The 24135-nt window shown below is 44.6% G+C and overlaps 1 protein-coding gene across 5 annotated transcripts in view; it reads right to left on the reverse strand.

Moving 5' to 3' along the window:
• STX3 (syntaxin 3) overlaps positions 1-24135 on the reverse strand; it is a 50543-nt gene that overhangs the window by 17413 nt on the left and 8995 nt on the right. For all 5 annotated transcript variants that reach the window (XM_017890811.1, XM_017890810.1, XM_017890807.1 and 2 more), the window contains exons 2-4: positions 13399-13482; positions 2308-2407; positions 531-605 (exon numbers count right to left, since the gene is read on the reverse strand). In XM_017890811.1, coding sequence (XP_017746300.1) covers positions 531-605; positions 2308-2407; positions 13399-13482 — 259 coding nt within the window. The remainder of the gene's footprint in view (positions 1-530; positions 606-2307; positions 2408-13398; positions 13483-24135) is intronic.

Consider the following 24135-nt stretch of genomic DNA (forward strand, 5'->3'; position numbering starts at 1 on the left):
AAAAAAAAAAAAAAAAAAAAAAAAAAAGTATGTAGTTGCCAGGGAAATAAGACTAATAAGAGAAAAGTTGATGGGCCAAGTGCGTCCCAATTACTCAGGAGGCTGAGGCAGGAGAATCCCTTGAACCCAGGAGGTGGAGGTTGCAATGAGCCAAGATCATGCCAGTGCACTCCAGCCTGGGGGACAGAGTGAGACTGTCTCACAAAAAAAAAAAAAAAAAAAAAAAGAGAAAAGTTGAAAGACTAAGTTAAAGGACCAAGTCACACAACTACTCAGCAGCTGAAAGCACATTTTAACTCTCATCTCCTAGCTTCCATTCTGGACTCTTTCCAGTACAGTCAGGATTTAAGAAACGGTAAATTTCTGGGGCTACAATGGATCATGGCAGGGACAGAGCCCGAACCACAAACAAAGATGGACCAAGTGGTGTCACTTCCACCGAGAAGAGTTTCAGTGCAGAAAGCTGGACCCTAGGGGAGCTGAGACAGATGGGGGTGGGGTCTGGCTTGTTTCCTTCGTTCCCTTCTTACTCTTCAGTTTGTTCCGGACGTTGTTGGCCCTTTTCTTAATCTCAGTCGTGAGTTGCTCTAGGTCATCCTTGGTTTCTGGGTAAACAAAGGCAGGCCGAATCCGTTAGAAAGGAGAGGACTGGTTCCTCTGTGAGCTACAGCAATCATCATCAGAGGACGGGAGCTTTCTCAGGCACCCGCTGCCCAGAATGGTATTTATCCCAGCGCACTCCCCAGAATCTGTCATTAGAATCACAGAGTGCTTATTTTTTTAAAGGCATTTTCCAGGCACCCCATCCCAGTCTACAGAATAAAAACACCCAGGGTTGGAACCGCAAAATCAGCCCTTTCAACCCTCCCAAGTCATCCTGCAGCACATAAAATTATGAGAACTCTGCTTTTAGAGGAAAGAGCCTACCATGGGGGCTTCGGTTGAGAAGGTTCTAGAGAGCTGATGGGGAAAAGAGATTTCAACCAAGGCTAATCAACTTAAAATGAGGCAAATATTTATGACATACCTACTACACACAGCCTAGGTTGTATGCAGCAAACTAAGTATTAGCGATAACCATTCATTCAAAAGCCATCCTTCAGCCCCCTACTACAACTTTGGAACAGAGCTAGAAACCATGGAATCAGAAAGAAGATCTAGGTTTTTCCTGCAAGGTGTTTAAAGTCTAGTGGGAGACAAGAGAGACATAAATCAGCAGCTCTAATATGCAGCGTGGAGTAAGGTATGAGGTCTGGTCAAGGTGTGCACAGTCGGGAGGGATCTGGAAAAGCTTCTAAAGATGGAGATGAGCAGGACTGAGTCTCAAGGACTGGGAGTTGGCCAGGTAGAGAAAGAGACTAAGAGCAGGAATCCCACGAGAAGAAACAGTAAGTAAAGGGTATGAGTGAACAGGAAATATCTGGGGAACCACCAGAATTGGTCTGGCTGAAGCGTGGGGAGCAGGAGGAGGATGGCAGGAGGCAGGCTGGCTGGGAAGGCAGGAATGTGATCAAGACAATGTCCATATGCTCTGCTAAAGTGTTCCCACTTCAGTCTTTAGGTAATAGGGCCCATGGGAAAAATCAAAGAGTGGAATGACAGTGTCAAGCTTGCTCCCTGTTCTTAAGGAACTGAAAATACAGCCCTAAACCACCCGTGTCCAAACCGTGGAACGCACGGATTTCTTTGCTTCTCTGTGGTGGCAGATATCAGGAAAATTATGTGCAAACCTTTCTTTTAATTCATCAGCTATCATTAGTGTTAGTGTATTTAATGTACGGCCCCAAGACAGTTCTTCTTCCAATGTGGCCCAGGGAAGCCAAAAGGTTGGACACCCGTGCAAACAATTAGGGGAGAAAAAAAGTTTGCCTAGGTGATGGTAACAAACAGGAGTTTAGGGATAGAAGGAATTTCTGTGAACTTGAACCATTTTGGAACACCTCGGAAAGAGGGCTAGGAAAAGCATTTTGGGCTGGGGAAATAGTACAAGCAGAGGCTCAGAGGAGGGACCAGGCCCAGGGTATGTAAGCAGCAGTGGGAATCGTTGCTAATCAGGAAGAGGGACTAGCTGGGAAACAGGAAAGTCTGGCTAAATGGTTGGAGTGGGACCATGAAGAGAAAACTTTGACTGTGGCCAGGCAGTAGGAGTACAGGTAAGGTAAAGGAGAGGGAAATGAGATAATATGTACACTAGTGCCCTGTAACTTGTACACTTCCCTGCTGCTCACGAAGGGCAAGAAAACAAGACTGGCTCAGCCTCAAGGAAAGGGTGATTGTTGGGTGACTCAGTTCTAAGTAAACACTCACTTGGCTCTGGAATCGGTGCAGAGAGAATGATACTGTAGAGTTTCTTAGCCTCCTCCACATGTTCTGAGATCTTGTCAATGTTAAGCCGAGTTTCCTCAATCTATAATCAGAAAAACAATAACCTCCATCATCAAAGAGGAAGTACAGGTCCATGGCTGAGATAAACGCTTGGCAGAGCTGCTGGTGAAAGCTGCCCATCTTCTGGGTTTGTGGAAGAAGATAATGACTTAAAGTCCTCAGCTGCCCAGTGAGTACCCTTTCCATGGTTAGATAAAGTCATCTCAACAGAACAGTTGTTAAAAATCCATACTTGTTGCTCCCTGAGAGTAACACATTCATCCACTTTGGATGGAAGGATTCAGGTCAAAGTCAAGAAGAGCTGGGAAAAACCATGAAGAATGATCAGAGGGGGAGAATCAGCAGACCTTAGCAGGCAGAGCCTTAAAGCCCGAAAAGTGAGAACAGAAAAGAGTGAGGATGAAGGAGAGGGGGAAAAGGAAGGAAGGAAAGAAAGAAGTGAAACGAAAAGAACAAACCTAGACAGTGAAAAACACAGAATGAGAGGAAGAGAAAGATAGAAACAGGCCGGGCGCGGTGGCTCACGCCTGTAATCCCAGCACTTTGGGAGGCCGAGGTGGCGGATCACGAGGTCAGGAGATCGAGACCATCCTGGCTCACACAGTGAAACCCCGTCTCTACTAAAAATACAAAAAATTAGCCGGGCATGGTGGCGGGCACCTGTAGTTCCAGCTACTCAGGAGGCTGAGGCAGGAGAATGGCGTGAACTCAGGAGGTGGAGCTTGCAGTGAGCCGAGTTCGTGCCACTGCACTTCAGCCTGGGCGACACAGCAAGACTCCGTCTCAAAAAAAAAAAAAGAAAAGAAAAAAGAAAGAAACAGACAAAGAAGACAAGGAGAGAAAAAGAGAGAGAGATAATAGGCAATGAAGGTCTCGTGAGACAGCTCGAGCTTCTCTAGGATACATGTTCTTGTACTAACTGATTTCCTCAGACAATCAGGACCCAGTAGCTCAAGCCACAGCCCATTTCTGCATATTTCTAAGGCTCCTGATTGTACAAGGCTGTGAGTATCATAAAATATTTCCAGCAGCACTTCATTCCCAGGTAGAATGCCACTGCCAGACATTCCTGCGTGAGCTTTGACTGCAGTCTCAGCTCCCCCTTCATAGGTGCCCATGCCGCTGGTACCATAGCCCTGCTGCAGTGGAAGCCTATGTACAGGGAGCAGGACAGGAAGGAGAAACCTCAACACCTGCAGGGTCTATCCGCTTCACTCTCAAAGTGAAGAGCACATCAACATTGCAACAATTAACAAAAAATCTTGTAAAATGTCATACAGTAGGATCCTAACATCTGAGATGCAACAAAAATAAAACTCAATGCATATGCAGATTCCAGCATCCCTCTTTTCCCATGGATATTTCACCTTTTTCAAAGCCTGATTATAGCTCTTTATATTCAATAGAAAATAGGAGAGGCCAGGCACAACGGCTCACACCTGTAATCCCAGCACTTTGAGAGGCCAAGGCAGGCAGATTACTTGAACCCAGGAGTTCGAGATCAGACTGGGTAACATGGCAAAACCCTGTTGCTACAAAAAATACAAAAATCAGTCACGCATTGTGGCATGTCCCTGTAGTCCCACCTACTCAGGGGGCTAAAATGGAGGATCCCTTGAGCCTGGGAGGTTGAGGCCACAGTGAGCCATGATCATGCCACTGCATTTCCCGCCTGAGCAACAGAGTGAGACTCTGTCTCAAAAGAATAAAAAATAAAAAATAAAGAAGAGAAAAGAAAAAAGAGAGAAAGAAAATAGGAGAAAAAAACACTTGAGCTCTCCAGCCCTCAAATCAGTACTTTTGCCACTGGAGTACAGGCTTTTCCCCTCCATAAATGTATTGGCTTAGATGTGCCACAGTTTGAGAGCAGAGTTGCTTGCTGAAAGATGTAGAATAAAATTACAATGTAATAATATCATGGGAGTGTAAATACACACACAGGTAACTACCCAAATACTTGTGAAGCATTTTAACAGTTTGCAAAACAACCTGTAAGACTGGATCAGTACCATTATTCAAATGAGGAAACAAGTTTAAAGAAATCATAGGTCACATAGCTTGTGGTAGGGACAGCATGCAAATAGTGCCTGCCACACTCCAACTGGGATGCTTTTTTCCATTAAATCAAAGAGTTAATTTTTTTTTAACTATCTGTACTGTTTAGAAGCATTCCAGCACTACCCAGCTATAAAAAGGGCCACTGTTACAACCTCTGAATACTCATTGATACGGTTTGGCTCTGTTTCCCGACCCAAATCTCATCTTGTAGCTCCCATAACTCCCATGTCTTATGGGAGGGACCCACTGGGAGACAACTGAATCATGGGAGTGGGTCTTCCCCGTGCTGTTCTCGTGATGTGAATAAGTCTCAGAAGATCTGATGGTTTTAAAAACAGGAGTTCCCCTGCACAAGCTCTCTTTTTGCCTGCTGCCATCCATGTAAGATGTGACTTGCTCCTCCTTGACCTCTGCCGTGACTGTGAGGCTTTCCCAGCCACGTGGGACTCAAAGTTCATTAAATCTCTTTCTTTTGTAAATTGCCCAGTCTCAGGTATGTGTTTATCAGCAGCGTGAAAACGGACTAATACACTCACAGACTCTAGGGGTGTGACCACCTCAGAATCTACCGGCCCCTCTTAGAACTCATGTCATTGCATCACACTATGTTTCCAGTTCCACCACATGACTGCCTTGCCAAAGCAATTACACTGTTTTACAGGATTGAGGGGGGAAAAGGCTTTCTAGAAGAAAACACACTAAACATTTTTAAATGAGTTGATCAAATTTTAACAAGCCATGAAGGACTTAGATTTTGCATGTTCAACAGATTTGTTGTCATAGAAATTCTCTCATCTGGAAAATTATTTTATAAACTGAAGGGTATCCTGACCCAAAGTTTAGTCAACAGTAGAAACACAGGAAGAGGTAGGAAGTTTCTAGGATGAGACTGGTAGGCCTCAGGCTCAGTGTCACTACAGGTATTTGGAGACTGGATGGCTGATGCTCACCCTGCCCTATGCACAGAAGAAATGGTCCTGGCGGCTCTATCTGCAACCTGCCTATGAGACTTCCCAGGCCCAGGGAGCACTCCATTCCACCCCGCCCATCCTCCACCCACTGTAGCTGGTCTCTTTCCTCGGACCGCATCAACCTCTCTATTTGGAGGCATTTCAAGGAATCTGATTTCACAGCAATATAGTCAGTTCACCAAATAATCACAGGACCTTTTTGGGACTTCAGGACAGGCAACTGGCCAACCATAGAGCATTCTTTTTTTGAACTTTGTGGCTTTGCTTTTTCTTAGAAGTATTAGTTTTCCTCAAAGGTGACTTTCCGAGTATTTAATGGTGTGAAATGGCAGCTACATGTGGTTTCCTTTTGTGCATTTGCCAGATAATCAAAAAATCATGAGGCAATTGCAGGGAAAGGGTTTAAGAAACTGACAAGTGCCCAGTCTAAAAGTTTAAGGGCTATTGCATGTGCTTGTCTGGGGTTAAGTATACTGACATCTAAAATTACTCTGCATATTCATATATTTAAAAACTAAAATTGCCTAAATATATTCTTGAATCAGAAATGATGCTACGCCCTTCACAATACTTCTATGAGGCTATCATCATTATCTCCTTTTTATACATATGAGAATACCAAGTCTCAAAGAAGTAGAGAAATTACTCCAGGTTATACTGCAGAAGGAGGCAAAACCGAGGTTTGAACTCAGGACTACTAAATCCTATCTCCAGAACCAGGTAAACACCTAAGGAAGGCTCCTATACCTTCTCTCCCTAGTTCATGCATATTCAGCCCACATCAGGTTAATGTGCATGTTTAATCCACTGTTTTGGGAAAATGGATCAGTTGCCTTTCACAGAGATCATGTTCCTTATTTCTCTGTCTTCTCACCACAGCTCCCTATAGAAAGCTTTTTACACAATGAGCCCTCAAGAAGTATTGTTGACCAAAGAAACCAATCTAAAAGTGTTTTTTCTAAATCACCATATAAAATTTACAGCTAATATATTCCCAGTGTCTTCTCACTGTACATTGTTTATTAAAAATTTATTTTTGTTTGTTTTGTTTTGTTTTGTTTTTTTGAGAGAAAGCCTTGCTCTGTTGCCCAGGCTGGAGTGCAGTGGCATGATCTTGGCTCACTGCAACCTCCACCTCCCGAGTTCAAGCGATTCTCCTGCCTCAGCCTCCCAAATAGCTGGGATTACAGGCACCCGCCACTACACCAAGCTTTTTTCTTTCTTTTCTTTTTCTTTTTTTTCTTTGTATTTTTAGTAGAGACAAGGTTTCACCATGTTGGCCAGGCTAGTCTCAAACTCCTGATCTCAAATGATCCACCCACCTCGGCCTCCCAAAGTGCTAGGATGACAGGTATGAGCCACCATGCCCAGCCTAAAATGTACTTTTCAATGCTTTGTTAGTAATATGGGAATCCAGATAATATAGGATTTAAGGAATTAAGATCCAACAGATCATGGGTTCAAGTTTCTGCTCCATCTCTCTTAGCAGTTGCATGACCTTGAACACACACCATAAGCATCCCTAAGCACCAGTTCTCTCATCTGTGAAATGAGAATTATCACAATTCCCACTTTAGAGTTTCTGTGAAGATTAAATTAGACAATACATGCCAAATGTTAACATAAAGGACATACTCAGTCAATGTTAGGTGATGACAATGATAAACACAAAAATGCCAGCAATTACTGCACATTTATCATATGCCAGGTACTATGCTGTGCCTTTACAGGCATGTCTCATTTAATCCTTATAGCAATCCTGTAAAAAAGTCTTAACAAAACAGTCTGACCTCATCAGTAGCCACCCAAGAAAATCTAAGGTCAACACCCAAGTTAACCACTCTTCATGCTGGGCGTGGCCAAATATAATTACCATATTATACTAACAACCATAATCTAACTAAAAGGAAGGGGTTATTTTCGAGATATGGATGGCCTCTTCCCTCTGGACCTAATTAGCCCGTGGAATCTAATTAAACAAGGAAAAGCAGAGAAAGTACTACTTTGTGGAATTGGCAGTTTACATGGGGTAAAATGGAAGGCTAAGCAAACAAGCTTTGTTTATTCTCCCTAAGAATTAAGTCTCTGCCTCTCCTAAACTCCCAGGTACCTTGTACCTCTAGTTGAGCATTAATTGCTGCATGTTAGAAAGTGTTACTGTGAAAAATTAAATGCTAGGATAGCCAAATTAAGCTGGTTTATTACAGGACTTCTTAGAGCTTTCCGTAAGTTAATGTGCATTTTAAGTTTCCAAGAGAAGAAAGGAGTAGGAAGCATTTCTCAAACGGGTTTATATTTGATCACAGAAGGCTTTTTGCATCTGACATTGCTATCCATGACAATGCATTTTGACTGACCCAACAAACACCCATTCCCTAGCCCCTTCCCTTTCTTTTCTTTTTAACAGAAGTCTGACTTTGTTTCGGTAGTGGCATTGCCAGCCCCATTGCCAGACACCTCATGATGTGTTTGATGGCGATCCTGGCAATCCTGTCCCTTTGCTGAGTACTCACTTTCCTGGTGTCCCTTTCAGCTAAGGAGGCCCACACCATGTGAGCCAGTGCTATCTAGGAGGCCACAAGGGAAGTTAGATTGGAGGATCCGGGCAGTTTTCCTCCCGATGAAAGGATCTTTGGACTTTTCTAGCTGCACCCTTTCTTAATGCTTGCAATGCTGTCACAGGGTGATGCCAAATAGAGTTGTGAGTCTGGTGGTTTCAAAACACAGGCAGGTGGGACCTATGTACTGCTCTCTTAATCTGGCAGGCTTGTGACTGCTTCAATAATAGAGTCAAGCAGAAGTGAGGAGCTATGTAACTTCTGTAGCTGGAACACTTGCCTTGCAACCCTGAGCTTCTATTTAACAAGTTCAATAAGCCCTAAATGGGCCAGCTACGAGAAACCCAAGCCACAGAAAGAAGGCAAGTGTAGGTGCTCTGATTGACAGTCTCTGCTGAGCTTTTCCCTTAAGCCACCCTAGTAAAGGCACCAGACAGTAAAATTTAAAAAGCCTCTACAAGATTCTAGCCTGCAGTTGTTCAAGTCTTCCCAATAAAGGCCCCAGAAACTGTAGAGCAGAGATAATCCAGACCCACTTTGCCCTGTTTGAATTCCTAATCCACAGAATCTGTCAGCAAAACAAAACAGTTGTTTTATACCACTAAATATTGGGGCTATGTTGTGATATAACAATAGATAATCAGAACAGACTCTCTCTCTCACAATCCTAAGAGAAAAGCCAAGAGGATCACAGCGATGCTGACCTAGAACCCCAAGCCGACCTCTAAACGGCACCATCCCTAACTCCAAACTTCTTCATATGCAAAATAATTACGTATCTTTATTGCTTAAGCCACCGTTAGTCAAAAGCATCCCAAATGATAGGCTACACTGCTGCTCAGGATCACAGATTCAGGTCAAAGCTTTCATCCTTTTTCCCCTCGGCTCCATCAGCCGACTTGCCTGTCTTTCCACTTCAGGTCTTTCTCGCCCTCCACAAACTGCCATCAGAGTGAATTTTCTAAAACACACTCTGAGCCCATCACTTCCTTGTTCAAATCCTCAGAGGTTCCCCATCACTTTGCAATGGGGCATAGCTGCAGTAGGCGACAGAATTATCTGGAAGAACTTCCTAAAAATCCGAAAGTCTGAGCCATTCCAGTCCCTAAGAATCAGGTATGTGTAGGTGCAAAAAACTCCCCAGGTGATTCTGATGACAAGTCTAGTTAAGAACCAGGGAAATCTTCCCTCCCCTTCCTCTCTCCAGGCAGAAATTAACGCTTCCTCTTCTGTGCTCCCATGGTAACTTACTGACACTTTTTTTTACCATATAACAACGTTTTAAAAATTTCTATCACCCTTACCAGATAAGGAAACACCAGAGGGTGAGAATCCTGTCACACAGAACATTGGATCCCCAGCACCTAACATGCTGTCTTGAAGACCGTAAGCGCTCAAATATTTTGATGAATAAACGAATATACAACAATAAACCCCTAATGTTTCTGCCTCCAAAGGCAGGTCTGTTTCCTGTGAACATTACTCTCTGCCAACCGAGCAAACAGACCAAGAAAAACATAGACAACTGCAAATTAGACAAAAATGTGGGATTTATCATTTACCAGGCTCTGGCTTGATCAGTCAAAGTGGCCTGAAAACCCAAGAGTCAATCTTTTTATCCAACGATCAAGAAGCTAGAGAAGATACAACGGAATCTGACCGAGAAAACCACATTCTGAAAACCCTGGTCCTGTGACTTCATGTGCACCTTGCAATGACCAAGCTGTGATTCATGCTCTCAGCAAGGGTGACCTGCTGGAACCAGTCCAAAAAGCAAGTTTTATCAAGAGTGCTCTCCCAAGAAAGCAACTTAACTATATAACCTGCAGGGTGTAGTGGGCACGCTCACCAGTCACATAGAGGCAGACAATCTCTCATTTCCCCAAATCTCTATTCTCTGAAACATAATTTATCCCAATTTCAAGAGTATGTCTACACCACATTCTATAAAATAAACTTCGTGGTCTGCTTATTCACAAGTACGTTGGGGGACAGAAGGATGATGAGAACTAAAATTTACTGAACATATCTACTAGATGTCAGGCACTGTGCTAGGTGCACCCATACCCTTTCTCATCCTATATCCATAAAAACCAACAGGTAATATTCTCTTTTTAGAGAAAACTGGGCTTTAGAGTAATTAACTTTTCCAAAATTATACCACTGGTAATGGGCAGAGCTGAGATTCAGACCACGTTAGGTGGGGCCAGAGCCTACTTAATCCACTCCCTCTTACTTCTCCCCCAGGGGCTTATCCTCTCTGTGCTCTATCAGATCCAAGAAAAGAGGAAAGTAACGCTGCTGAACCCCATGCTAAGTACTTTGTGAGCGTTAGCTCCTTTAATCTCCACCAAATCTATGACATGAGTACTTTTCTCCCCATTTTACAGATAAACCCACTGATACTTGGAACAGTTAAGGAATGTGACCAAGATCACACAGTTAGCGGCACATATGGAATTTAATTCAAAGATCATGTTCTTTCCACCTCCCCATGCTGTCCCTCTTCTCCACCCTAAATAAGTTTCATGGGGTTTTCCCCTAAATGACAGACACACATATAACAAAGAGAAAGCAATAAGCAATGAAGCAGCCCTGAAGGTCTTGTTAAATCTTCAAAGGCCTCTTCAGAAGTAGCTATCACCCATCCAGTGCTTTTCTGTCTGACGATCCTTCCTAGACATGCAGTCTCATATGATCCTCATGGCATCCTGGAAAGGTAAGTATCAACACTCCCAATTTTCAAAGCAGGACATTAAAGTTCAGAGCAGTTAAGCCACCTGTCATGGCATCCTGGAAAGGTAAGTACCAACACTCCCAATTTCCAGAGCAGGACATTAAAGCTCAGAGAGGTTAAGCAACCTGACCGAGGTTACACTGCTATGAAATGCTTGAAAATTGGACTCAAACCATATTTAAAGGCCAAAGCCCACCATCTTCCCACCTAACAAAGAAGATCCTCTCAGGGACCCTCTGGCTCTGAAGAAAAAGGAGAACACAGTTATTGGAAAAGATTCCTTATCTTACGAAAGAAGTTCTTTAATGTATCTGGTTCTCCAAGGTAGACTGAGACAAGTTAGAAAGACTTCAAACATCTCCTTAAGTCCACCCCAACCACGGAGTGAAAGGATATTGTTCTTCCATGATCCACAACTGGAACACATTGAAACACACTGAAACAACACAAAGCCTAAGTGTTGTTTGATCTCACTATGACTCTGATGAACCCGCCTGTGAGGAGGGTGGGGATCTGTGGAGAGTTTACAGCCAACTTCCCAATCAGGCCAGCACACACTCAAGTTTGTTCTTAATTCCTGTTTATTACTCTGACACATAAAAGGGCACGAACCGTCAAGCCCCACTCCATTCCTTTCAGAAAAAAACTGGATGGTTACTTTTCCACATCCACAGTCTAGAGGATGGGAAGCATCACATTGTCTCTGCAAAAAGAGCATGATACCTCTTGTTTTCTTTCCAGGGAAATTAAACACCTAAGAAACCATAGTATGGTGACAGAAACTTCAACAATAGTGAGCTTTTCGTTTTTGTTTTTTGAAGTATCATTCATTAAGTACATATATGCCAGATGCCATGCTGTGTTACAAGCATTATTCCTCTTGGTTTTTTTGTTGTTGTTGTTTGTTTGCTTTTGAGACAGTCTAGCTCTGTCACCCAGGCTGGAGTGCAGCGGTGCAATTGCGGCTCACTACAACCTCCACCTCCTAGGTTCAAGCGATTCTCCTGACTCAGCCTCCTGAGCAGGTGGGGTTACAGGCGCCCGCCACCACACCTAGCTGATATTTGTATTTTTAGAAGAGACGGGGTTTCACTGTGTTGGCCAGGCTGGTCTCAAACTCTTGATCTCGTGATCTGCCCGCCTCAGCCTCCCAAAGTGCTGGGATTACAAGTGTGAGCCGCCACACCTGGCCTGTCCCTCTTAATCCTTATAAAACTCTATGGAGATTTTTGTTGTTTATTGTTTTTTTCTTTTCTTACCTAAACACGAATTTTTTTTTTTGAGACGGAGTCTCGCTCTGTCGCCCAGGCTGGAGGGCAGTGGCCGGATCTCAGCTCACTGCAAGCTCCGCCTCCTGGGTTTACGCCATTCTCCTGCCTCAGCCTCCCGAGTAGTTGGGACTACAGGTGCCTGCCACCTCGCCCGGCTAGTTTTTTGTATTTTTTAGTAGAGACGAGGTTTCACCGCGTTAGCCAGGATGGTCTCGATCTCGTGACCTCGTGATCCACCCGTCTCGGCCTCCCAAAGTGCAGGGATTACAGGCTTGAGCCACCGCGCCCGGCCTTTTTTTTTTTTTTTTTTAAGGGGACAAGGTCTCACTCTGTCACCCAGGCTAGAGTGCAGTGGCATGATCAGAGCTCATTGCAGCCCCGAACTCCTGGGCTCAGGTGATCCTACCTAGAGGAAATCACATTATCAATGCTAATTACAGGTAAGGAAGCCCAGACACAGATTGTTCTGGGAATGTTCATGAAATCAACAGCTTCTCAGAAGCAGGGCTGAGATCTGGGCCCAAGTTCACCCAGCTCCAAAGCCAGTGTTTTCATCCACTTGCCTCTACAAGCTTTCCTCCACCACCTACCTATCATAGCACCGTCCCATCAAGGACCTTTAAGATCAGAATACGTGGATCTGCAGACATGAACCCATTTTTGCCCCTGTTGAACTTTTACAAAACTGGTAGTTTTGGTTTCTCAGTTACCACTAGAATTAAGTCAGAGGGACCACAATTTTTTGTTTTTAGACGGAGTCTCACTCTGTCGCCCAGGCTGGAGTGCAGTGATGCGATCTTGGCTCATTGCAAACTGCCTCCTGGGTTCAAGTGATTCTCTTGCCTCAGCCTCCCAAGTAGCTGGGATTACAGGTGCACCTGGCTAATTTTTGTATTTTTAGAAGAAGCAGGGTTTCGCCATGTTGGCCAGGTTGGTCTCAAACTCCTGACCTCAAGTGATCCACCTGCCTTGGCCTCCCAAAGTGCTGGGTGTAGGCGTGAGTCACCATGCCCGGCCCCAAAATTTTCAAAACTACACATTTGATGTATCTGAATCACAAGCCTAAAGATGCAATGTTTTATACTCATGGTTGTGATCCTATGGTTGATTCTGTAATTGTTATGTACTTAAAGCAAGAAAGGATATCATTAAAATATTGTCATACGGCGTAAGACTTTAAAAGCATCTCTTCAATTACATATAATTGACCCTCTGCTGACTTTCTTAACAAGATTTTTTAAAACCCAGATTCAAGTAAATATTGAAAAGAATGTCATTTTAATTTCTTTGTCTGGCCATCCCACCCTAAAAAAAGACTGTGACCTTCCTCTACTACCCTGAAAAATCTAAGGTTTTTTATTCTTACTAAGGAAGTAGTGTTTCCTTATGTTAGAAAAAAATCCAGGAAGATTACCTACCTCAGAAAAGAACTCGTCCATAAAAGCCGTGTTGTCGATAGCAATCTCGACCTCATCAGTATCATCATCCTGTGTCAACTGCTTCTGCAAAAGGCAAAACAGAGCAGAGTGAGACTAAAAACACAATAAATGGCTAACATTATTGAATGCTCATGAAGCACCAGGAGCTATATTAACCATCTTACACGTAATTTCCTTTAAAACTCATAACAGCTCTATGATGTATCAAACTCTGGTGTCTCAACATCTGAAATTAAATCCTAGCTCTACCAATTGCTGTTTTGTTTTGTTTTGTTTTTTCAGGGGTGAGGGGAGAAAGGGAGGAACTGGCAAGTTACCTATCTTGCTTGTGCCTACGTTTCCTTATCCGTTAAATGCTGATAACAACACTACCTGCTTCATAGGATTGTGTAAGGAATAAAACAGATAATGAATATAGGACGCTTTTGCATGGTGCCTGGTACACTGTAAGTTCAACACATGTTAGGTCTTGTTGCTGTTGGTGGTGGTGGTAGTTACTGTAACTCACTACGGTTGAGGAACCTAAAACTTAGGAAGGTTAGGTAACTTGGCAAAAACCACACAGCTAAAACATGGCAACAGGTAGGATCGAACTCATCTTTTGGATCTGAACCCCAGGGTTGCTAAACTCTTCTCCACACTGTTCGAACAGGTTCCAGACACAATTCCTACAAAGCACAAGCTTTCAATCTTCACGTTAGGAGTAAAGATTTTCCTGTTTTCAGAAACCACCTATCACAAAGGAAACAATGCTATGTCACTCCCTGTCAGAAACTCCTGTTTATAAGAAAGAGGAAGCTCTCCCCCGGCCCCCAGCCACCTCTGGGGACCTAAGCTTTCTCAATCTCATTCAACTTCCTTTGTAAAAATTCACAACACGGCCATCTAAAGGAAGTGATTCCATTCCCACCCAGCATAAGGGCCTGAGCTGTTTCTACATTCCTCTCCAGTGTTCTTCCCAGACAGCTGCTGCACAGCACATCGCTGATTTCTAAGCACAGAGAACGGACTGCTGTGAAAGGTGGAGGTGAGGCAGGAGATAAATCCCCCATACCTGCTTCTTCACAACCTTCAGCAGCCTCTGACCCTCTAAGTCCAAGATATATCACTCTCAAGCGATCAGAACTCCATGGGCAATGAATGCTACCTAAAGCCTCTTTCCTTCACCCATCACCATCCCCCTGAATCCACGGCAGAAGTTGTTACTGGAAAATCCTATGGTTATTTGGGATTCTCCAGCCATGTGGAGAGTCTCTTGATCGGCTCCCCCAGCATCTCATTCTCTGGCTGGTCTGCAACAATCAGCATTCCCAGCTTAATAGCCACATTCAAGGGAGTTGAATTTGAAGGCACTGCTACCACCTCCCCGATCATCTTCCTGAAATTCAGAACTGACCATGTGCCTCTGCTACGTAACATCATCCAATGACAGCTCAACTCCTAGAATTTGAAGTCCCAGTGCCTAACAGAGCACATGGGGCCCTTTAAGATCCAGCTCCACTCATACTTCTCCTTCTATGATTAACACTCTAGACCAGGAAAGAACTTGGACACACCATTTCCTGGACACACCATTCTTTTAGATCACTCTATCACACGAGGTGTCCTCCTGAAAGGCATTGGTCCAACTGACCAAAATTTCCCTAGCCCTTAAAATTCAGCTCAGACAACCTCTCTATGCCTGACCTGCACATGGCTCCCACGTGCAAAAATTAAAACCTCCCTCCCTAAGCTACCACGGCAGTTTGCACAAACTTTCGACACCAACCATCACAGCCCTTTACTCACCTGTCTTTCCACACCGACTACAAACTCCTGGAGATTCTGTTACAGTAGATACTTTGGGGTGTTCCGTGTGGGCGGGGGAGGGGCAAGTTTACGGAGGAGGACTCACTCTGTTGCCCAGGCTGGAATGCAGTGGCGCAATTACAGCTCACCCCACCTTCAACCTCCTGGGCCCAAGTGATCCTCCTGCCTCAGCCTCCCAAATAGCTAGGACTGCAGGCATGCACCACCAGGCCCGACTAAATTTTTTTATTTTTTTGTAGGGACGGGGGTCTCACTAAGTTCCCCAAGCTGGTCTCAAAATCCTGGTCTCAAGTAATCCACCCGCCTCAGCTTCCCAAAGTGCTGGGATTCTAGCTGTGAGCCACTGCACCCAGCCAGAGTGGATACTTATGTGTGCCTGTGTCTGCTCAAAACACCTTCCTCTGTGGAGCAGCCCCTCACGCCCTCCACATGATTTGGGGGAGGCGATCAACCACGACCCAAGCTCCCTGAGGAATCTGAATTGTGACAGGAGTCTGAAGTGAATGGGCCCGAGTCGGTCGATGGCTGCCCCCAGAGATGTCAGTGAAATTCCCAGAGCTGCCCTTGTTCCCATGCTTCCCACAACATCCCTTGGCTTTGGGCAGGTTCTACAGATCTTCCCTAGTCTTCTTTCAATGAGTTCAACAGTATCCTCCTAATGTCTTTTTAAGTTCATTTAGCCACACTTGGGTTTTGTCACTTGCAATTAAATCTGAGCACTGTACTTGTCATTAATTCATTTATTTCACATTTCCTGAGTGCTCACCCTGTACCAGGCATATAATAGAAATTTAACCAATTTTAGCTGAATAAATAACTAGCTTCCACAGAGACTGGCAGCCAGGATTCACCATCAGCTTCTAAAGTTTGAGACAAAATGTTCCCTTCAAGTATCACCAACTCTCAGGCCCCTCAGCAACCTCTAGAGAGTTCCAGCTCCCAAGAAGTTCAATGTAACCCAGTCTCCTCTAGAAGAGTGAGTTAATAAGCTTTTTGGGGAGTATCCTTTCTTCAGAGTCATCTAGAGAATGACTGAGGGGACAGACCTCAAGTATACCCACCCACCCACACTCCACATACACACACACCCTATACATACACACACTCCATGCATACACCCGCCCACCCACACTCCACATACACACACCCTACACATAAACACACACCCTACACACATACACTCCACACATATACTCACCCACATACACTCCACATACACACACCCTATACACGTACATTCCACACATACACCCATACCCCTTCATATACCCTTCATACACACACAGTACACACACACCCCTTACACACATACCCTATACACACACGCTACACACATACACACACTCCACACATACACCCACACTCATTCCATACACACACACCCTACACACACTCCACACATACACCCACACCCATTCCACATACACACCCTACACACACACACTCATTCCACATACACACACACCCTACACACACACACTCCACACACACACCCACACTCATTCCACATACACACACTCCACACATACACCCACACCCATTCCACATACGAGCACACTCAAATATACCCACACCCACACACACCATAACCTCCCACCACCCACAACCCACACCCCACTACACACATACACCCACACTCCAACACAACCCCTCCACATGTACACCCATACACCCTCTCCCCCCCCCACACACACACACATACACATGTATACCCTACAAGACATCAATTCAGTCTTCAAACATGTGTTAAGGAAATGGGAAGAGGCTACCATCATGGGATGCATTAAAGGAAGTTTCCAGAAGCTGGGAACAACTGTGACCTGGAGCACGAGAGGTAGACACCAATCACTCCATCATGACGTAAGTTCTCGAGACCCCCTAGTATCCGTACAGGGATTCCCCACATCCACAATGGCTACTTCTTGGCTTTGAGCAGATCTAGCCAGGCAGCCTGGTGGCCTTCAGTGAGAATCTGTGAAACGGGCAAAGGGAAACCTAGGTCCAAAACCTGCTGTTACCAATTACTGGCTGGGATGCCTCAGTCAAGTCCCAAACCTCTCGGAGTTTCTAACCTGTAAGTAGTAATACCCCCACAGACCTTATGACCTTTATGAGGACCGAAAGAGATCACACATGGAAAGCACAATACCATGCATATATCAGCGCCTAACCCCACTGCCCTGCTGAAAAGATGTGGGTGTACATAAGCAGAATCCCCTGTGAGTCATCACTGTCCGCATCCATCCTCATCCTCATCCTCCTCTTCCTCCTCCTCCACAGGAAGTTCTCCAACTAAAGGCTAAGTCATTAAGACCGGCTCCATGGCAACATAATGGCCAGGGCTCTATACCACGGTCCATCGCATGCTACTTACTGAACATTAAACAGATGGTTTAACCCCTCTGAGCCTCAAAAATATGGAATCAACCTAAATATCCGTCAATGGATGATTGGATAAAGAAATGTGATTGATTGATTGATTGATAGATAGATAGATAGATAGATAGATAGATAGAGGTAGAGAGACAGACATGGCAGGGGAATAGATGACAAGAAATTACTTAATGGATACAATGTATAATATTTGGATGATGGATACACTAAAAGCTCAGACCTCACTACTATGCAATATAGCCATGTAACAAAACCACACTGCTACCTCCCCTTAAAGTTACATACATGTAACATACCTCTGAGCCTCAATCTCCTCATCTATATAATAGAAATAATAGAGTATTTTTGGACCTTGCTTGAGTAGCAGACCCTATACCACTGCAACAGCCTCCTGCCCATCCCCACCACCGTTATCTCTCTGGTACAATCCCATTACATCCCTGTTTCCCAATACATGATGGTTCCCTATTAATTACTGTGTAAAAGTCCTCAGCCTGTCTGTCACAACCCTCTGGAAGCGGACCGTATTTATGCATTTAGCTATATTCCCACCCTTCTCCCCCAGGCACCTTCTGTTCATCAATTTGATCTCCTCACTGTCTTCTGCACACATCCCATTGCTTCCTGCTCCTGGGCTTTCTTAATACCATGCCCTCTCATTCTTAATCACCACCAATAGTCATATTAGCACTATGTCCCCTTATTCCCAACCACAACCAATATTCATATACTCCTCTGCTATCCAAATCCAACTCTCAAGGCACAGCTCAGGTTCCATTTCTCCCAGCAAACTTGCCCCACTTCATGTTTAACAAACAGTTTTGTGAGTTGCCATCTCAACTTCAAGCTCAGTTTTAACCAACTTGAGGTCAGGGATATTCTCTCGTAAGTGTTACTAGTAGCTCCTGCACACCTCACACAGGGCTGGGCACATAGAAAGCTGAAGTTGATATCAACTGACTGAATCTGCCTGTCACATGCAATGTGACTGCATGCCTACCAGCACTGCCAAAACGTACTCTTCGGTTTTACTGCAACAGAGAGAATCCCTGCAAAATCCACCCCTCTTCCCTGCCTCCTTCTTCTATAAAAAAATATATGCTACCTACCAGGCATGCTGTGAGAATTCAATATAATATTTTAAAGTTCCCTATGGAATGTAGAGCACACAGTAAGAACTCAACAAAGCAACCATATATAAGATGTAGTCAAGTCAACTTCTGTATAGCTTTGACCTGGATATGAGTAGCTTTAGATACAGGACTTTCAGAGCTGAATGCAATGTTAAAGATTTTACCATCAATCCGTTCACTGAGAAAAGGGGAAATGCTGAGGTTGCATTCTGGGCCCCTAAACTCTTTTTACTTTCTGTTCAGAGAGGAGGTCTGGACAGAAACCAGGGGGAAACCAAGGCCCAAGACGAAATAATGAGTTACTGACACAGAAAGGAATAGAACCCAGGTTTCTGGATTTCCATTTTCCCATGCAGAGTTTTTCCCACTGTAGCACGCCACTTCCAAAAATACAAAATAACAACAACAAAGTTTGGTCCAGATCAGAAAATTCAAGGAAGAGGCCATCGTCGCATGTTATCTGGAGTCACATGAAACTGCAGCTGCCAACAGACTTCCCTACAGAGCAAGCTCAACCAATCCCAGGGCAAGGGCTCCTGCCCCTCTGACACACATGTGCTCTCTTGCAGATCTAGAGGCATCAGAATCCAAGGGCAAGGAAAGCACACAATGCCCTTATCTTCAGCCCACATGACTGAGCTTAGCCAAGAAGAGAAGTTCAGCACCTTTATCAAAGAATCAACGTATGTGGTCATAGGAACATTATAGGAGCTGCAATATCAGCCACAATAAAAAACCTACAAGTAAACCACAAGCCCAGCCATCCACTTCCTCCCCTCCCCAACCTCCAGATGCCTCTCGCCCCAGGAGATGAGAGATATCACCAATGACTTGGGCAACACAACTCCAACCTGGGATCTATTTCCCCCGACCCTACCCCTCAAGTGTGCCCACAAATCCAGAAAGGACAGCCAGGGCTATGACCTCCTCTCTGGACAGAAAGTAGAAAGAGTTCAGGGGCCCAGAATGCAACCTCAAGCAACTGAACTGCAATTTCTTTCTCTCAAGGCTGTGTCTTTGTCTCAACTGCCTCCTCTATCATTGTTAGTCTATCTGACCACAGGTTCCTCTCTTCGTTAGCTCATATAATTTATAAAAATATCTGCAACCCATAGAGCCCCTAGTAGGTGCTAGGTGGCCACAAGACACTAGCTGCTTTGTGTACACCATGTCAATGGATCCCATCTGCAGTATGTAGTTGAGAACGTGCAGGTCAGAGAAGGTATAAGTTATTCAAGGTCTCCCAGCTACTGATTTGCCGAAACAGGGCTCAAGCTTAAGTCATCTGACCTAAGCCCTTCTTATCGCACTGCACGCTGCTCAGGGCAGCCTGTCACCGAGAGCAGCTGGGGCCCAGAAGCTAAGCAGCCCAACCCTGCAGAAAGCATCCTGGGCTGAGAGAGAGGAGCTGTGGCCCTTTGGGGACAACTACTGTTTCCATTAGGCCTTTCTCATCAGTTAAGGAGGGGCTTGGCTTTCCAGTGCAGATTTGTGGAAACCCAGGATACTTCACACGTGCCTCAGAAACCCCACTCAGGGTACTCGGAGTGGGGAGCCCATGGGGGGACGTAGCCGTCCTGAGCCTCACCGCCTCTTCAGTCTGCAGAGCTTTACTTTTATCTGCTCTATACACTGGGATTGAATAAAGATTTCATTTTAAGAAAGAGTCCTCCTGGCCGGGCGCGGTGGCTCAAGCCTGTAATCCCAGCACTTTGGGAGGCCGAGGCGGGTGGATCACGAGGTCAGGAGATCGAGACCCTCCTGGCTAACAAGGTGAAACCCCGTCTCTACTAAAATACAAAAAACTAGCCGGGCGTGGTGGCGGGCGCCTGTAGTCCCAGCTACTCCGGAGGCTGAGGCAGGAGAATGGCAGGAACCCAGGAGGCGGAGTTTGCAGTGAGCCGAGATCGCCACTGCACTCCAGCCTGGGCGACACAGCGAAACTCCGTCTCAAAAAAAAAAAAAAAAAAAAGAGTCCTCCTGTCACAAAAGAAAGAAAAAAGGTTGGAAAAATCACAGAAATAGATGAACAAGTGCTTTCTAAAAAGAAAGAGTCTGTCCCTCCTTTCCAAGTTAAAACACATCTGCAACATAAGTTTAAATCATCAGTATCTCCTTCAGAATTTTTACAAATCAAGAGTCGCAAGGCAGAATGAGACAAAGAAAAAGGAAGTCATCCCAGATGAAGAGCACACTGTTCACCAGCTCTGATTCTCTTCCTGCCACAGGTGTCAGACCCCAGGGAGACAAAAGGGTCCCAGGACAAGGCAGAAAGCCCAAGAGCCCCCAGGAAAGTTTCTGGGTCAAAGAAATAACAGAGGGGAAAGTGTATATATGGTCCTTAACTTCCCACAGTGGGGCATTAAAGGTTTGTGGGTCTGTGGGGCAGCACCCCGCCTGGCACAACCAAGCGAGTACAAATTCTTGCACCTTCTCTTCCCCAAATTTAAACAATTATTTGCCCTGGAGACACAGATGCTTCTTTATAAATCCAGATTATCTCCCAATAAATTTAACTCAAAGAGACAATGACACACCTGGATTTTGTTGTTGTTGTTGTTTGTTTGTTTGTTTGTTTGAGACAGAGCCTTGCTCTATATCTCAGGCTGGAGTACAGTGGTGCAATCTCGGTTCACTGCAGCCTCTGTCTCCTGTGTTCAAGTGATTCTCCTGCCTCAGCCTCCCAAATAGGTGGGACTACAGGCGCCCACCACCACGCCCAGCTAATTTTTCTATTTTTAGTAGAGACAGGGTTTCACCATGTTGCTCAGGTTGGTCTTGGACTCCTGACCTCAGGTGATCCATCCGCCTCGGTCTCCCAAAGTGCTGGGATTACAGGCATGAGCCACCACACCCAGCCTGACACCTGGTTTAGCTTGTCCTTGCTACCCACTTCTCCCAACTGCCTCCTTTCAGATAAGGGTCTGGGGACTCCTAAAGACAAACACCACCACTTACAAAGGTTACACAGACACACACACACACACACACACACACACACACACACGCACACACTGCCCAACATCTGGTTTTTCCAGTCCCTCTTCTTTCAAGAGCCAGAAATTCTGAGTGTAGGTTCTCAACAGGCACCCCATGCTCTCTGTTTCCTATGCAAAGAGTCAAATGACTCTTCTCCAATGCCCAGTTCTCTCACTAAGCTGTGCTTTCTCTTCCAGTGAAACCCTCTCAGAGGGCACACTTCCCCTTTTCACTTAATTCCATCTTCCCCAACACACTCATCAGATGAAATCAAGAGGAAATCGACAGATAATGATATCCTAAGTGAGCCTCACACTTTTACTTGGAAGAAAGCTCTGGCTGAACAACTTGAGGAAAGAATTAGCCCTATCTGAAAGATGAAGACATTGCAGAATAAATCCTATCAGTGAGCCCAAGGCCAGGGAGCCAGCTCTTGACAAGAGCCAAGGTCCCTGAGGACCCCACTCCACTCAGTGTGCCCTAACAATAATAATAATAACAATAGATAATGTGTGTGTTGTTGCAGGCACTTTCGTGGTTTCAAACATATTAATTCTCCCATTAACCCTATGAGAGACAAATATTACTTTCCCCATTTTTAGATGAGAAAACTGCTTAACTAAATAATTCATCCAAAATGATTCAGCTAATAAATGACCTCATTAGGACTCACAGGCAAGTCTGTGGGAGCCCAGGGCTCCTGCTGTTCCCCACTGCATGCACTTGAAGGCGCCCTCCCCACTCAGGCTCAGTGAACACACTCTCGCTCATTTCAGGCGATGCCACAATATCCATAAAACTAAGTTGGATTAACCTACATGCATGAGTGAAAAAGATACCAGTGTATAGAATCCAACTCAGGCAGTCAGATGTATCTCTGTACCTCTACAGAGATATAAAGCTGAAAACCTGGCTCTACCATTTAAGAGCTATATGGTCTTAAACGGGTTACTTAACCTCTCTGTGCCTCAGTTTCTTCATTTGTGACATGACAAGAATAATCTGCTCATAGAATTGTTGCAAGGATTACATCAGTACTACACGTGACATGTTTAGAGCAATGCTAGGCACGTATTAAACGCCCAAGATCGTGCCATCTAAAACAGAAAACTGGGCCTTGTTTTTGCAAAGAGTTTCTGTCAAAGATGCAATTCTAATGCCAATTCTTAGACAGTGACACTAGATGTCTCAGGAGGAGAGAATTTCATGTATTCACTGGCATTTACCTCATGTGCTTTAAATCTGTCATTTTTCTACTATATGCTTTTAAAGAAACAGAACTCCCTCTCAATTCTTCTTCCACTACTTCTCCCAAATTTTGATACTTACCACTCTTGTGATCATTCATTTCTTTTTCTTTTTCTTTTTTTCTTTTTTTGAGACGGAGTTTCACTCTTGTTGCCCAGGCTAGAGTGCAATGGCTCGATCTTGGCTCACCACAACCTCCACCTCCCAGGTTCAAGTGATTCTCCTGCCTCAGCCTCCAGAGTAGCTGGGATTACAGGCATGTGCCACCATGCCCAGCTAATTTTGTATTTTTAGTAGAGACAGGGTTTCCGCCATGTTGGCCAAGATGGTCTCGAACTCCCAACCTCAGGTGATCCGCCTCGGCCTCCCAAAGTGCTGGGATTACAGGCATGAGCCACCGCACTGGCCGATCATTTATTTCTAAATAGTTTGTCATTTCTACTTTGATTTATCTTTAGCCCAAGAGTTATTTAGTAAGGCATTCTTACATTTCCAAAATGGATTCGCCTGGGGCGAACAATTATTGTATTAATTTCTAATTATATGACTGTCAGGAAACGGCCTATATGACTTTTAGTCTGTGAGATTTGGCATTTTCTTTGTGTCTTAACACATGGTATTTCTTAACCTCCTACGTGTGTTTCAAAAGAACTTGCATTCTGTTTGTCAGATACAAAAATCATTGAAATCCAGTCCTCACATGCCATCCTACCTACTTTTGCTTCTCCAGACCTGAGGTGGGTCTAGAGAAGAAGGATAAAAAGTCCCAAGAAAGGAAGAAGAGGGGGAAAAGGCCCTCTAGGTAGACGTTATGTATACTAACAAGGAATCTGTGGCTAGGAAGGTTAATTCATCCAGAATCAAATAGTTAATAAGGAACACAGCCAAGATTAGAAACCTGCGTGGTCTAATCCAATGTTCATTCCTTCATTAACTCAGAGAGGCATCTCAGGGTCTCATCACTCATCAGCACAACCACAATGTTCCATGCAAAGTAACAGATTCATTTGTTCATTCATTCAGCCAGCAGTATTTACTGTACACCTAACATCTGCCAAGCAACAGTCCATGAGAGACAACACCACATGACACGTGAGGACAGTGCTTAGCCCAAGGAATTATACACCCAAGAGAAGACGTAGTGCCCAACCTT

The sequence above is a fragment of the Rhinopithecus bieti genome, unplaced genomic scaffold, assembly GCF_001698545.2.
Source record: "Rhinopithecus bieti isolate Rb0 unplaced genomic scaffold, ASM169854v2 scaffold_19722, whole genome shotgun sequence".
Taxonomy (NCBI): Eukaryota; Metazoa; Chordata; class Mammalia; order Primates; family Cercopithecidae; genus Rhinopithecus; species Rhinopithecus bieti.